Source organism: Poeciliopsis prolifica, unplaced genomic scaffold, assembly GCF_027474105.1.
Source record: "Poeciliopsis prolifica strain line A6 unplaced genomic scaffold, Auburn_PproV2 SCAFFOLD006, whole genome shotgun sequence".
NCBI lineage: Eukaryota > Metazoa > Chordata > Actinopteri > Cyprinodontiformes > Poeciliidae > Poeciliopsis > Poeciliopsis prolifica.
The window spans coordinates 10,085,430-10,101,674 of NW_026562381.1; the positions used below are offsets into that span (position 1 = coordinate 10,085,430).

The window sequence follows — 16,245 nt, forward strand, 5'->3', positions numbered from 1 at the left end:
ACATAATTTGGAAAATCCTTGCATTTTTTTCAACTTAGTTCCAACTTAAAATAGAATTCTCTTTCAAACACTTCTTTTTAAGCGTTTTTACTTATTGCTTTAGTGTAGTACACTTTCAGCAGTTTATTAAACAAAAGTTAAAACAGGTTTATTAAAGCTATGCATAAAAACGTGAAGAAAAGACAAATTTCTGAAATTACTGGACAGTAAGTTGTTTTAATTTTATGAGTTTTCAAATTCGTCTTTATATAATGAAATTATACGTTTTTCCTTAAATCTGACCATTTTTCTAACAGCTTAGCTCAGGTTGTCTTTGTGCTCTGCAGGTACATTGTTCGAAGCATCTCCGCTTACATCCTCATTTCTTTCTTGTGTTTATGATTCTCTCAGTTGCTTTCAGCCCTTTGTGTAATCCCACACTGACTTAATGACACTGCCCCGGCGATCCTGAAGTAAAAGCTTTCATGAATAATGATCTTGACCTGTCTCTCAGTCGGAAGCAGTGTGTCCTCTTACATGAAGCCCAGTCTCTCTGTCTGCTTATATTAAGTGGATAACTTGAGCTCTTTTAAATGTATGGGAGTTAAATCTGGCCTTCATGTATGTAAATCTGACCTGTGTCACAAAAACACTGAAAAACATTTAAGTTGATCTGATGATTTGTTTTGGTGATGAAAGCAACTAAAACTGTGTGTGTACCTCAAAGACTTGCTAGCAAAGTGTTGTTCTTCACTGTGAGTGCTTACCGCTGCTTTTTGTCTTCCCTCAGATGTTTGCACTGCCTGCTAATTTGCTCCCACAGGCCTGTGTTTGTCTAATAGTTTAATTGGCTGGGCTGTGCACCTGTTTGGCAGCACAGGTGGCCGTGTGGCCATTCTGCTGTGGGCCTTATCTCCAGGGCAGTCCCACACAGGTGTGTGGCATGCAGCCTTCGCTGATCCACCCACAGATGGCATTGCCCGGAGCGTCCGCTGCCTTCTCTGTTTCTGCTTTTGGTTTTCCTCGGCTGCAGAGTTTCTCTACTACTTTTTCCATTCAAATTTCCCCAGCCAATTATTTATCCTCTGTTTCATTTTCTCACTTTTAATTTTGTCATTTGGATACTCGCTGCTTAATTTAAAACTGTCAGATTTACAAGCCTCTTATTATTAATTTTGTAATCCATTCTAACAGAGTGAGATGTCACGTTATAGAAAATTAAGTTATCTTAGTTTCTAAGTTAGAAGGAAGAATTTGTCTTGTTTCAGCGAGACCCTCTATTTTTCTTGCATGCTTAATGTTTGCACCGTTTTGAGCTAATATCAATTCGAACATTTATCGCAGATTTAAATATTAAAAAATAACTTTCTTTGTAGAAGTGTTGAAGGGCATAAAAACTTCATATCGGACAGTGTGAGTAAGCCACCCATCACACTCTAGGGTTAGCGCCCTGCATGTTCTAAATATGCCCCTTCTCCAAACACCTGCCTCAGATAGTTGAATTATCAGGCTGTCACTTCTTTCTGCAGGAGCCTGCTAATGACCTGTTCATTTAAGTCAGTTTTATTCAACAGGGAAACATTTGAAATCATGCAGGACACGAGTCTGAGATTTGGAAATGCTCACTCCTGGTGTACTTGTTGACTAGGTTAGCTTAGTCATTAGCTTAGTGTGGATGATTTCGCTGAGGTGTTGTGCAATTTCTCAAGAGTTGCTTTTGCAGCAAACTGTGTAATAAAGGTGCAAAGTTGTATATCCTGCTAATTCTGTTCTTTTAAAATTTACAGAAAATCCACATAGTCATGTAGAGCATACCTAAACTATTGAAAAGAAGTTGGAGCTTAAGAAGCTAGAATACCAAAGTACCAATTGTGGGCCCTGCTAACTAAAACATTTGTAGCAGAAACCCTAAAACAATAATCATAAACATTAGGTTTGCTAACATAAAAGCATACACTGTTATGATACGTAGCAGAAGCTAATTCTAACCTCAATTAAAATTATATCTGCACCAATTTAATTTTGAAACCATAATTAACATGATTTATAACACCCTTATAATGTCTGTACTTTAGTTATACTAAATGAAAATTAAGTGGTGCCTTAACTCATAATATCCAAGTTTATCTTCAAACAAGTCATGACATCATGCAGCCAATAAGTTTGTGTTGGAGTGTAAAGACGGCCAATTATCATACTCATTCCTCTATGACAACAAAGAACTTTCAATATCATATTGTTCCACCCACAGCTTTTTCGCTTCAACGTTTTCTCTTAAATGTATTTTTTTTATGTTCCATATGTTTTAAATATAAATACTTTTACTAAATGAGCTAAATTTAAAGATACTTCAGTTAAAAGTTAATGAAATGAGTCTGCCTCTTGTTCTTAGAGTGGCACACAGCTTCATATAAACTCAACAATTCCATAATCGTTCCAAATATTTTTAAAATACGCAATTTATTGTTGTTCTCTTTGGCTAAACTGCAAGTAAAATATAATTCAGCTGGTTATCAGCAGTCTGCAGAAACCTAAGTAGCCCTTGTAGATGAAAGGTTAAAATTAAAGGTTACCTTGGAAACAAAAGCAAACCTAAGTCATTTTGCCGTTCTTGATTGCAGATAAGTTTCGTACTTCTTGCCAAAGGTCATACAGTAAAATAAAAGACATATACAAGATGGAAGAAAAGCTGCTCTCTTGACATCAAATTTTTAAAAGTAGCAGCTCTAACTAGGGCTCTTACGTCTCTCGCTCTTCCTCCTTTGGCCCTTCTCTGTCTGCTGCGAGTACAGCAGGCAATTAACACCAGCACAAAGGAGCATATCCATCTGTCCTTCTGCTGTTGTGAGCGTTGAAACCAGTATGAGCTTCTAAACGTCTCCCGGGTCTGCTCTCTCGACAGCTCAGGCCTGAAATCTTGTCTGGCACAGAAACAAAGTGTGATTAGTGGCTCTCAATGAATCTACAATGAGGTGTCACTTTATGAATGAATGATACTATTTCAAATCTGTCATTTTTGATGTTTGTAAATCAAAGCTAATCATCTTGTATATTCATTTTGAAGCAGAGGAACTTAATCACAAGCCTTGTCAGATAAATTTATTTATATGAAGGACTTTAAAATACATGAATTTAGCTTTTGTTATATTTAATTACCACACCAGGACACACTGGAGAGTAATAAATAGCTTATATCTTATCAAATTTAAGAGAAAGCAGTTTAATTCCCTGTCATGATGATCATGTTTTCATTAATAGACAAACTTGTAGTGCAGAATGCATTCATGTAACCAAACCAAAGCATGTAAGAAACCAGAGAAGTGCTTTTTTGTGAAGCACTCTTTCAATTTCTTATTACAAACCCCTGGAATTGAACCCCTCCACCCCCCGGAAAGGTTTTTTCTTTTCCACTTGTCAAGGAGAATTGAACCTGGAAGGATTCGAACATTACAGGACATAATTGTTTCGCAGAGGTTTGTCGGCGAATGTTTCACTGTTATTTGAGGATGGGGGAAAAAAAAAAAAAAATCTGTAAATCCATTTCTGTGTTTAACTTTCTAAGCTGCTGTTGCAGAGAGTTTGATTTGATGGTTAAATTTGGCATGACTGTTATGTCATGTCTACAATGGACGTGACACGCAATCAGAAACGAGCAGGTTAACTAGTTTTTCCCCCTCGCGGCTTTCTTCACAGTTGAAGTTTGCCCTTGTTCCTTCGAGCCAGTGAAAGTGATTTTGGAGACATAAACGTCCTCGCCGTCTTGAGCGTATTTTAAGGGGTGCGCTCGTTTCCTTTTTATGACACCATCTGTTAACCTCCAACACAACCTTATCTGTTACACCCAGACTTATGCATAAATAACTGAGAAATCACTCATTTTTATTTTATTGGGATTTAAAATGAAAATATTTCCGATAGTGGGAATAAAAAGAAATAATGTCATGTAAATCAGTTTTTTTGGGGGGGAGCAAAAGATCTGAAGTGGGCTGTAAAAACTGCCATGACAAAAATGAAGTTAATCAATCTTAGTGTTTCATTTTACCGAGGCTCTGAGTAAATAGATTCCCTTTACCAGAAGATGCTCAAGTAGAGCAGCTTAATAATTCTAAATACAATACATTCATGTTATTGTGTCATAATGTCATCATAAATAAAATTAAACAAAAATGCAATTTGAAGCGCTTCTTCAAAATCATTTCTGAGTAAACAGGAAGTCACTTCAGTCATTAAAATATGGCCACTCTCAGTTCTGCTGTTATTTTATGAAGAAAAGCCTTTTCAAAGACAAAGAATAGACATATTTTTGTATATTTTGCAAAAATACTGTTGCACATCTGGTAAAAGACTTCTGAAGTTCATTCAATATAACATTTTCCTGCAACAAAATAGCGACATTGATGTTGAGATACGCTCAGCATTGTGTTTTCCTCATTGAAACACTTAAACTTATCTTTGCCAGGTCCTGAAATAACCAAGTTTTCCAGTCAGAAACAGCTCAAAGTTTTTGATAACGTTTTAAAATATTAAAAGACAGACTCTGGTCATCTAGTTTTACTTGATCCTTTGAAATTCAGCTGGTTGTAAGAAGAGCAGATTGTTGTGCAGGACTGAATCCTTGGCATTCAATGGAGGAGGAATAAAAATTTCTGGTGTTTTCTACTCTGTGGGGAGACATTTCAAAGCATCCAGGGATCACGGTGAGCTGTCAGCTGACTGCACACCTAACTTTTGATTCTGCTCTTTCCACTGTCTCATAGAGGCTTCATGCACAGCCTGAAACGTACACACGTGGATATTCAGCAGCACATTAATTCATGTTGCAGATTTTCACCTCAGAGAGCTCTTTGTGAGTACCGCTGCTGTTCTGCTGCTTGCTTGGCTACACTCGACATCACGATTGGGGAGTGCTGAGACCAGCTAGAGTCCTGAGGCTGCATAGGTAGAGGCATCAAACTCGGTGTTTGACTACTTTATGAAGAAAACGTTTCGGAGGATACATTATGTAAAACAAGAGTGCCAGCCAGCAGAGGCCGGATATTATTAGAGCCAAGTAATGTGAAGCTATGAGTGGAGAGTTTGTATTTGTCTGAATTTTATCCAGTAATCACTAATTTATATCCGTTTTAAAATGTTGGATACATAATACGTCTTGGTAGTTTCCTGGGAGTTCATCTCACTTTGTTTGCTTTAATCAACAGTTTTCTAAATAGCTCTGCTATATATGTGGTGATTTTATGTGTAATCCAACATCTGCTAAAGAAAATTTACCCTGAGAAGCTAAAATATCTTGGCACAATGGGGCTTGACAGACTGCTGTCTGGCATTTGCAAAGTATCCACTTCTGGAGCTATTTATTATGCTTTTACTTTCATTGGTGTTAATTAGCTGAACCCCCAAGTGTTGAAACACGAAAGACAGTAGATTTTGGGTTTTATGTGTGTATTAATGCATATTAAGGAATATGTGGTGTGTGAAGTATCAACATATTTATTTATGAGTGTTTTTAGAGAGAGTCTAAAGTATTTGCCAATTTAGCAATTTACATGTGATCCCTAAATTTAATATTTTGTCTTATTGGGGCATCAAATAAGAATTAGCAGTGTTGTCTGTAGAAAGGTTTATTTATTTATTTTTATTTTTATTTTTTTTTTTTAAGTGTTTCAACTTCCAGCCAAAGTCTTTAGCATCAGCCTTATGAGTTTTTCATAGCAACTTAGAAAACTCTTTCTATGCTAACAGTTTATGTTCTGTATGTAAACGTTGCATTTATCACCTCTTTTACTGCTTTTTATCCCCAACAATCTCATTTCAGCCTCTGGATCATAATATAAAGGTACACACCTTTCTGTTTGAAGCTTTTCTACAAGATAACAAGTAGGAGTTATATTATTAATCAGCGCCGTTTTAAACAATCAGTTGTTCAATGACAATAATAAAGCATACTAACCATGATTTTGGAGTTTCGTTATCCCTTGTCTTATTGTTTTCTGTGTTGATTTATTTTGGTTTTCTCTTCAGTCTCTTTGGACACAGATTCTGGTTTCTTTCTTCTGGTCCTTTGAGTTTTATTTAGAAAGCCTGTTTTGTTGTAAACTTGCTCTTGTCACACATCTGGCCTTTGTTTATTGCTCCTCACCTGATTTCTGTTATTCATTATCTCCCCCTTAGTGATTGTGCTGCCTGAAACCCAATTTGCTTTGCAATCCTACCTTGTCAGTATGATCCTGCATCTGCTCTGCTTGCCCCTTTTTATTTAGGTTTGCAGTGTTGGCGGAATATTTATCGCCTGCCCTGCTGTGATTTGTTTTTGTTAATTAAAGAAAGTTTACTTTAGTTCTTCACCTTCTTGCTTCCCGTCACAGTCCACACTTTCTGACAAAAATGCAAAATGTAATGTATCCCCAACTGAAGTTTGACAGAATCACTAAGCTAACACCAGTGTAGCTTTGTTTCAAGCTGTTTATTGGAGATCCATTTGTTGCATAGCTCAGACATTTTGTAGCGCCAAACCGGTCCTGAAACCCACAGAGGGACAGTTATATAGCCTGCTCTGTAATGCAATATGAAACACATTGTGCGTCCTCCGAAGCTTTCAGGAACAAAGCTGCTCGCTGAGCCCTCATAAAATGATAAAAGTGGTTTATATACTGGAATCAATCCTGGGACGAGCTTTCTAAACACAACAGAAGTGATCAGTCAAACATGAGGTGGGACAGAGTGATTTGGTCCCCGTTGAGCCATGTACTATTTTCTTTGCACATTTTCGACTTGTTCTCACTTTGCAGGTCATATCAATGATGGACTTTGCAATGTCCAGACTGAATAATGGATAGCACTCAAGGCGAACAAATAAGTTCCAATAGAATAGCAGCACATCTCTGCTTTGCAGTATTGGAAATTAACAGAAAATGTTCTGAGAAATCTGTAATGTAATGGACATTTAATGTAAGCATGTATTGTCTGAACATATCCCAGTAAAGATAACAATGTAATCATGTTAAGTGAGCAAAAATGAACTAAAATAAAATTGAAAGAAAATTGCTTCTCTTAAACATATTTTTTCATGTTCCCTGGAGATTATACATGATTGAAAGTAATGCATTTTAGTGGTTCTTAACCAGAGGATTACAGCCATAAATATTATATGAATGTGTCCTCCTCAAAGTTAATGTAATCATTGAGTACAACGTCACATTACATCTGGGTTTGAAAGGATTTGATCTCTTTCAGTGATTATGGGTCACGCAGTAATATTCATTACTTCAATGCTCTCGACAATAAAAATTGAGCAAAGGTAATCTGAAGCTTCTAATATGACAGTAAACAGAATCTTTTTTGTAAATATAGATTCTAGTTATTGGTGTTTGTAGCGATTTATTGTGGATTTGGCCAGTTTCTTTAATGAAGTATGTTTTTATTTTTATTTTTTCTTCTTCTTTCTTTTCATAGCTCCAGGACAAGCTCTGAATGTGCACCATCTAGTATTTTTATAGCTTTTTCTTCTTTGTAAACTTTTGGGGCATGTAGAAGGCAGGCTGCAAATGACCTGAAGTCATGCAGGAGGGGACAGAGAATGATGGGCTGTCTGGGACGGAGAGCGGGCCCAAAACATTTAGTGCATTAAGAACCTTGAGGGGAACTATATTATGTTGCAACTTGTAGTAAGACTTATGGTGGAGGGGAAAAATTGAGTAGACAATCCCTGATCTTTCTGTTTTTCACCTAAAAACAACATAGTGACTACCATATTTTTGCTGCAGTCCAGTTGAATTTGTCGCTGAGTTTCAAAGGCTCTCAATATGGTGTCCTACTTTTGTATCCCAAACATATCCAGCTGCAATATATGTCAGTATTTCTCCTGAAAACTGTTAGATTTTGCACAGCACACGCTTGAATGAAACAATCGGATGAGAAAACTCTTGTTCAAATACTTTTTATAAGGGAATTTCTGAATGTTGTACTGTTTTAAGTTTAAGAACGCACATCATTGCTCATTACAATTCAATATCAGCAACTTATAAATTGACTCTGCTTGTTTATGAGATAAATCTGAGAAATGTGGCACAAGGAGTCTGGTTGGTTCTTATTTAGCCGCAGATTAAAGAAATACCTCACCTCGAATTTGTTTGCTTCCTCAGGCAAATGCATCTCATCTCTAATTGAGGGCCTCTTACGACTCACTGAGTCAATACAAACGGCTTTAATACTCAAACCATTATTATTTCAAATCATTGTCAAAAAGGCGGGATAAATCATTGACTTATGCCCCGTTAATGCTGGAAAATTGCTTCATGCATTTTGCGTCACTGACAGTTAAGGGCCCGAAAACAAGTGAAGCTAATGGCATAATCTGGCTGCGACCACTCGGTTCCTCAACGCTGCCTCTCGACTCTGCTCCCGGCTTAGGCAAACAGGCTCATATGCACTGGATCATTTGCCGTCTCCTGATACGCTGCGGTTCATAGGCAATTATCTCTCTCGATCCATTATCGATTACAGTGTTATCTTACTTGCATTGCTTAATCTTTTGGCACAGTATAATAGTTGCTCACGTCAGGCCTCGGTGCAAACTGCTTAGCGCTGAGAACTTTGGTTAGGATGGATGGATGCTCATTTGTGTGTAAATGGTTGCAGTTTAAAGTCAGACTAATGCAGAATATTTTCAGTGTCAAGCAGAGGGCATGGTTGACTATACATGTTATTGTTCCAGGTTAAAGCTGGGAAAATGCAGAGTGTAGTCCAAGGGTTCCCTAACTTGATTTTCAAAGGTCTAAATCTGATTTCTAGATGATATGAAATGCCTTGGGTAGGAATATTTTTATGAAGTTTTCTTCCAACATACAACTTATTGCTTCTGAGATCTCAGTCTTGATGAACAATGCTTGATTTTTCTTTTTTGTTCTGTATTTCTGTTTTCATAATTCCACATTTTATAAAGCAAATAGATTATTTTATATAGAAAAAAATATTATGGTGTAGCTCTTGTTTACGATTTCAACAATTCAGTGTTATAATAATCCAAAATACATCGTCAAATGTAGTCTTGAAATGTAGACCTCTATTATTTTTAATTTCCTCTTAAGGTTAAAATGGGTTTTAGAAAATTGCTGTGATGTTCTACCTGCATCTTACCCAAGGAACCACCTCTGTAAAGTAAACTTAAAGAGGGAACCTATTAAGATTGAATACTGGTTTGATTTGATATGTTTCTCTTTTTTTTATTCTAGTTGGGTCAACAACTTTGGCCATGAAGGTCTCGGCCTTCTTCTGGAAAATCTGGAGAAGCTTCTGGACAAGAAGCCGTAAGTTCACATGTACATGTCATTAACCTGTGTATCCCTACAATCTGAAACGCATTCAGAAAACGTCCTAATTTTTTACTTTTTGTTTTCTTGTAGGCAAGAGAATATTGATAAACGCATTCAGCTTAAGCTAATCCAGTGCTTAAAGGCTTTCATGAACAACAAGGTTTGTATGACTTAATATTAGATACCCTTTACTTATTCTTTAGATTGAAATTTTTTCATTACTTGTATTCCCTGACTCTATACCCATTATTAAATAGCTTCCTTCTTTCGTTTGATTTTTTTCGTTCTGTTCTTCCTTTCTTCTCTTTTTTTGTCTGGTTCCTTTGAATTTCTTCCTTCCTTCATTTCTTCACTGTATCCTTTCATCCGTCTCTTCTTGTCTTTTTCCTTCTGTTTTTCTTTCAGTTTGTCTTTCTGTCTTTCCTGTTTATTTGACTACATATTTTAAGTCCACCCATTGTAAAAATATATACTGTTAGTTTGCAATGGACTTTATCATTTCATATTTTGAGGAAAATGCAACAGACATAGAGCTCTGAAAAGCTGAATCGAGAGAAATGTTTGTGAAACTTTGGTAAATGTGTAACATTAGCACAGGTGGTAAGGTTTCCAACCTTGTTTGCATCTTGTTGTTCACCGGCTGGAGATAATGAAGCAGTAAAGTGGAGCTAATTTCACCATTTAAAGTTTCTGAACTTTTAATTATCCCCTTTTTGGGAAAGTCTTCCTCATTTCTTGAAGTGGCCCACATTTCAAGGTTAGATGCACTATTGATATTGCCTCTTGTGGAGTTAATCCCCCACACATGGTCATCTGAACCCAGTCCTCCAATTGTGCTGAGACAGAAAGGCGCAGGAGACTATAAGTATTCGTCCCTGCAGTCTTGTCCTGAATTAAATCAATTTATCATTCTTGCCGTTTTCTCCCACAGCCTTAAAGTGTACCTCTTTAAAAGAAGATTACGTCTAACTATGACTTCATACATTACAGCTTTTTTGTATAATTTATATTTTACTCAAAGTGAAAGTTCTCCATGAATGTAAATGCTCTCATTAACTTATACTCAATGGATCTGCTCTCTATCTTGGCTCATCTCTTCTGTGTTTTACAGTATGGACTGCAAAGGATCCTGGGAGACGAGCGGAGCTTGTTGCTGTTGGCAAGAGCAATCGACCCCAAACAGATCGTCTTGATGACGGAGATTGTCAAAATTCTCTCAGCTATCTGTATTATTGGCGAAGAAAACATGTAAGTCGATTGTGTTGAATCTGATCAGTTCTTACAGTGATCTGGCAGAAGCCAGCCACTCTTCTCCACAGAGAGTCTTGTCAGATAATGAGATTGTCACAGTTTTAAAGGTCAGAAGCATTGGTTTTATTTGTAAGTCTGCAGAGTTCCATTAATAAAAGGATGTTAATAAAATGTGACTTGTACGATCTACAGTTTAGAGGAAAAAAAGGCATTAAAAAGTACATTGATACAGGTTTTAATAAGTTTGAATGATCTGGAGAGACTTCGCTAGAAGAAATGAAGTGTCTATCTGTGAACATCATCAGCTCAAAATAATGCCATTCTGATTTTTTTCTTTTACAACATATGGTGTGTGGCCCAAGGTAGCATTTCTGAATTTAATAACCTATAATAAGTTACTCCACTCTTTTTTTTAATTTATTTTTTTATTCTGTCTGACACGACTTCCTACTTCTCAAACACTTCACTACTGGACTAGAACATCATATTAGTTTATTTAGTAATGAGCAATAGTTACATACGTTTCTCAAGAATATTTTGTTCATTTTTATGAGTGGTTACTTGTGGTTTCATGCGCTGTGCAAGGTGTCATTTTTTTTCTTTTGTTTAAGCATCTTTATTCCAAAATGTACGATAAACAGGAATGATCAGTATTTGCAAGCCAGAGCGTATCTTGTTCTGGTCTTGAGCTGCAAAACCTAGATGACGCATCGTAAATAACTTTTCTAATAAAGTTGAATAATATCTACTGTATAAAATGGTCAATTTTATAGCTAATGAGAGACAGGCCTATTTATTTTAAGTGTGAAAACAAATACATTCTTTGAAGTCTTTTTTTTTTTTTTTTGTTCGTTCATAAAGAACAAATAAACCTTGAGGATGCATTCTTTTACAAATAAATATCCTTGTTAAAGAACCGATTCCAGACTGGTCAAATCAATACACGTGAGTGGTTTAGTGCTTTCTATTGTAGTCTAACAGTAAGAGATGCACTTTGTCTAAACAGCAGGATATATTTTAGTGGTATAGCCCTTTAATTGCTTGTGTTGCTATATCATTTTTCAGTAAATGTTAGCTGGTGTGTAAGCTGAGCTACACCGTTTTAAATCTGTGCTGAGATCACAAATAGGAAGTCATGGTGCGTCTTCACTGTGCTTACACCCCTAATATTGAACAGAAAGGATGAAAAATACTGCTGTTGCAGTCCTCTTCCTCTAAGTTTATTTATATGTTTGAGAGATTACACCCCACTGTTAATATTCATGCTGTGTTTATCCACTGTGAATCATTATATATCTTCAGATAACTCCAGTGCAAAACCCACATTGTTTGGTGCAGCGTTGTCTGTTTACTGTGGACACAACTTGCTTGACAGGCTTTAAATTGGAGTTATGTGAGCGTTTGTTGTTTCCCACTGGGCCGGACTAGAATAACAACAGCTCAAAGTCAAATCTTTATGTAGTCAAGGAAATAAACAAACCCACATTTTCCGTTGAGAAAAAGCTGAGTTTAGCAAATGTGTCCTAAATTTCTGACCGTCTGAAATGGGACTCGGAGCTTGTCATTTTCATGCTGAGTAAACAATTTCCAAAACAGGTTTTATATTGCAGCGAATAAATTATTTTTTTTTTTTTTATTCCAGAGAGTTTAACTTTGTCTTCACAGTTGGTGGTTTTAAAAAGTAAATATCATGAACTTCTCCTACAATATTTAAAGCTTTTAAACATTGGCTTAGGACAATGAAGGGCATTTTAGTGTTACATGTAGCAATTGTTTTCTGAGTTTCTGATCTAAAATAAAACAATTTGCTTGAGTTAAGTGGTTAACTTATTGGCAATTTATTTACAGTTTCCTCAGTCTTGAGATCTTCAAATTAAGGTTATTTAGACATAAATCTGAAAATTTAACATCACTACATATTTTTCTTTTGTTACATTGTTCAGGGTAAAAGTATGGAGCTGAATCTTGACTTATTAGATGTAGGTCTGATGGTGACTATGAAAGTGACAGAATTTTCTTTGCAGTATTGTTGTTCATATAATTATGTTTCCTCCCATTATATGTGAACTTTTCTGTTCTTTGATGTTGGAGCTTAACAAGTTCACCCGGCACAAGAATCTAGTTCTAAGTTTGGTTGATGCAACATAAACTTTAACCATAGTTCATCATCTAAACATTGTGGACTACATTAACAATCCCAAAATGATCCAATTCTCTTTTATCCATCATATTTTTATAAAATATAGTTTAACACAAGGTGTATCATGTTGTTCCAACAGAATGTTCAGCATTTTTAGTTTGGGCGTTGCCAGCTTATGTACATCTGTTTAATTCCCAACCTTTCGCTGTGCTCATCTACCCTGTTTTATTTCTCCAAATTCTTTCTTTCTTTATTTAAACAGAATGACTGAAAAGTGGCTTAGTGTGCACTTCTTCAATGTTTTTTTTTTCCCTCTGATATAAAATTCCAGATTCAGTTTAAAAATGCCATGTCATTTAAGGACTGCGCTTTTATTTCAGCCATAACTTTTATTTCAGCCATAACTACTGATCTCTTGTGCATCTTCAGGACTCAACTCTGAGGTGCCTCGTCTCATTCCCTGCCTGGAACAGGCTCCAAAGCAATGACACAAAACTGGACCTGCACATTATCATGATTCGCATAAGTGAACAAACTATTCTGTTTATATTTAATTTAAAATTTAATAAAATGACCTTAATCCAAAACTTATGTTAAACTTATGCAACATCTGTTGTTTTGGCTTTGAAACAACTTAGCTGCTTGACAATACAGTTAATAACATTTTCTGCAGCTCTAAACAGCAAGAATCACTAAATCTATTATGTGCATAGAAAGCCTGAATTAGAAGTACTTGCATAATTAACTAATATACTTTGCAATATTGATGTTGTGTACAGTGAGATCAATTTACAATCTATCATTTGAGCCTGGAGTGTTAACTTAATATTGTTAGGTTTATTACAGAGGCGGTCTCAAACTTTTGTCTTTTAGATACAACTTTAGATATTTTAATGTTCTTTGAAACCTAAATACAAATGGCTAAAATTGACTAGCTATTTCACTTGAATTATAATTTAACTGTCATTGCATTGGAAATTTTTCTTATTTTTAAATTTTTTTACAAAGCTAAGGTGTCAGAGCTTTTTCTCAGTCTCCTCTCCTAACCAGCATCAGGTAATGCCCCCAAACATCACAGTCGTGCTAAGAATGTCTCTTAATGGAAAAACTAATAACGAATTGTACAAGAATGAAAATTGCTACATAAATGAATGTTCCTCTGAATTTCAGTCTGTAGCAATTCAACAACACACAATCAGCGTTGCTCAGGCCAACCAAGATAAAGACGTTATCTGCTGAAGTAAGCAATATGTTGACATATTACAGATCACAACTCAAGTGAACTTGTGTTCCACTTGCAACAACTTTTGCATGTACATGCACTCGAGTCATTAATCAGTGCACTGATGTGGTTAATGAGTAAATTAGTTGTGTTCAGTTCACTCACCACATAGGTGTGATATAAACACACATGCATCACTGCTCTTATAATCTTGTAGTGGTGGTATATACCTCTCTATGTCTCATGATACTTTATTCACTCACACCAGTCACTCAAATAATTTAAAAATAGGTGGAACAACAAGCGCTTTTCCACAATGATATCTGTGCTATAAAATGTCCGGATCTTGTGGAAGTGACAGCCGAAGGAGCTGAGGTGTTGTTTTTTTTCTTCTTCTCCGAAACTTCTCTGCCAACCGGTGCTGAGAATCTGACTCATGTTAGGCACCGTTTTTGGCTGACAGCATCAAAAGAGAACATGACACGTTAAGCAGATCTATCTCGCCTGTTTTGTAGCTACGACTGAACTGGCTTTAAAGCTGCTCAGTATGCAGCTCGTCATGTTTTCAGCGACTTTGTAATGTCTATCACAGGGTTCTTCCATTTATCTCCATGTAAGCCTTACTCTGCACATACGGTCCTATTGGTCGCACATGATGTTTGCTAATCACAAAGGTAGTGGCAGATGCAACAGCAACTGTGTCTGGTATATTTTACCAGAAACAGTTGGTAAAGATGTGCATTCCAAAAGTCTTCACACCGTTTGAACTTTTTTCACATTTTAGCACGTTCCAACCTGGAATTTGAACATATTCTGTTTTACAATTTTGGCTGAAAGACAAAAAGCTCTTTTCTTTCAAAGGGCAAACATTTTAAACTCTTTCAGGTTTGTATTTAGCACCTTGGGACAGATCTTTGTAGAAACACCTTTCTGTCAGATTAATCTTTTGAAATTTCGAGAATAAGAAACACAAACTAAGAAATTACTTCAAACCTGTGGGTTCATCCAACTGGACCTATTTTGAGGCATCCAGAATTTCAAGAAAACTAAACTCAGTCCCTGCGACAGACTGGCGACCTGTCCAGAACATAGCTGGAGATGGGCACCATCACCTCCCAAACCCCACTAGCGACAAGGATGAATAGAAAATGAATGGATGGATAAACTCAGTCCACCGAAGGAGGAAAGAAGAACATCGCCATTCCATATAGGAATTCAGTATCCGAGAAACTAATTGTTTTTTTTTTCCAAACATAATATTCTTGTACATTATGAACCCAATAACGTCCAGACACAGTAAATACAAGAGTAAAATTATCCTGTCAAGATCTGTGGTGTATTTACATCTCAAGAACAAGGACAACTTGTTTGAAGACAGCAATGTGCACATTTCACACAGAGAAGATGGTTAGTCTGACATTTTGGATCAAAGAAAAAACAATCTTAAAAATATAATATCATCCGATTAGCTAACCCAGTGGGTCCCACTGCCCTGCATGTTTTAGACATGTCTCCATTCCAGCATTACTGATTCAAATGAATAAATGACCTCCTCTGCATGGCATCACGTACTGCAGATGGTTGTTTCCCATTCCTTTTAATCAGCTGCAAGGAGACACCCAAAACATGCAGGACAGTGGTCCCTGAGAACCTAACGTAGCCCCCGAACAAACCTCTGGAGTCTTTACACAGTAATGGAGAATAACTTATCAGATATTCACTTAGAAAGTTACATTTGTTTAGAAGTTACTTGCTCTCAATTTTATTTTGGGAGTGGTGGAGGGTGATTTCAAATAAACCCCATGTTTTTAAATGTTGTATAAAACGGACTCTGCTTCTAATCAGTGAAATTTGTAACGGCATAAAATTTGCAAAGTTCAAAGGGTACGAATACTTTTGTAGAAACCTGGTGCATCAAGTGTGACTTCTTCTCTGGAAAACTGAGGGGAAGATGTTTCTCAAAACAATTTGTCAATTTTCTGGCTCATATTCACCTAATATGAATATAATTTTTCTCTGAACATTCAAAGAATAACTCAAAACACATTTGAGTTATTCTCAATTTACTTCTTGTTTAGTGTGTGTTTGTGACACCGCATATGTTCTCAGTTTAGTCTGAAATGATTAAGTACTCTAAAATGAGCTGGCTTGAGCCCTTTTTAACACTAATTTACCCGGACCTTTCAATAGCTTTCACATTACCAAATACATTTATTACAAACACTTGAATAGACCACATTTGCAGCAAAAGCATATCATTTTGTTCAAGCTTACCTTAACAACTGCAAGATCGAGTCCAAATGGGCTGCTGCTGCAATAGCAGCAAATTTAACATGAGTGAAAAA

At 36.3% G+C, this 16,245-nt stretch overlaps 1 protein-coding gene across 6 annotated transcripts in view; it reads left to right on the forward strand.

Annotated features, from left to right (window-relative positions):
* The window catches only part of LOC129360700 (protein diaphanous homolog 2-like), a 431,171-nt gene that overhangs the window by 112,621 nt on the left and 302,305 nt on the right, over positions 1-16,245 (forward strand). For all 6 annotated transcript variants that reach the window (XM_055031060.1, XM_055031065.1, XM_055031064.1 and 3 more), the window contains 3 exons: positions 9,207-9,281; positions 9,378-9,447; positions 10,399-10,535. In XM_055031060.1, the coding sequence (XP_054887035.1) occupies positions 9,207-9,281; positions 9,378-9,447; positions 10,399-10,535 (282 nt within the window). The remainder of the gene's footprint in view (positions 1-9,206; positions 9,282-9,377; positions 9,448-10,398; positions 10,536-16,245) is intronic.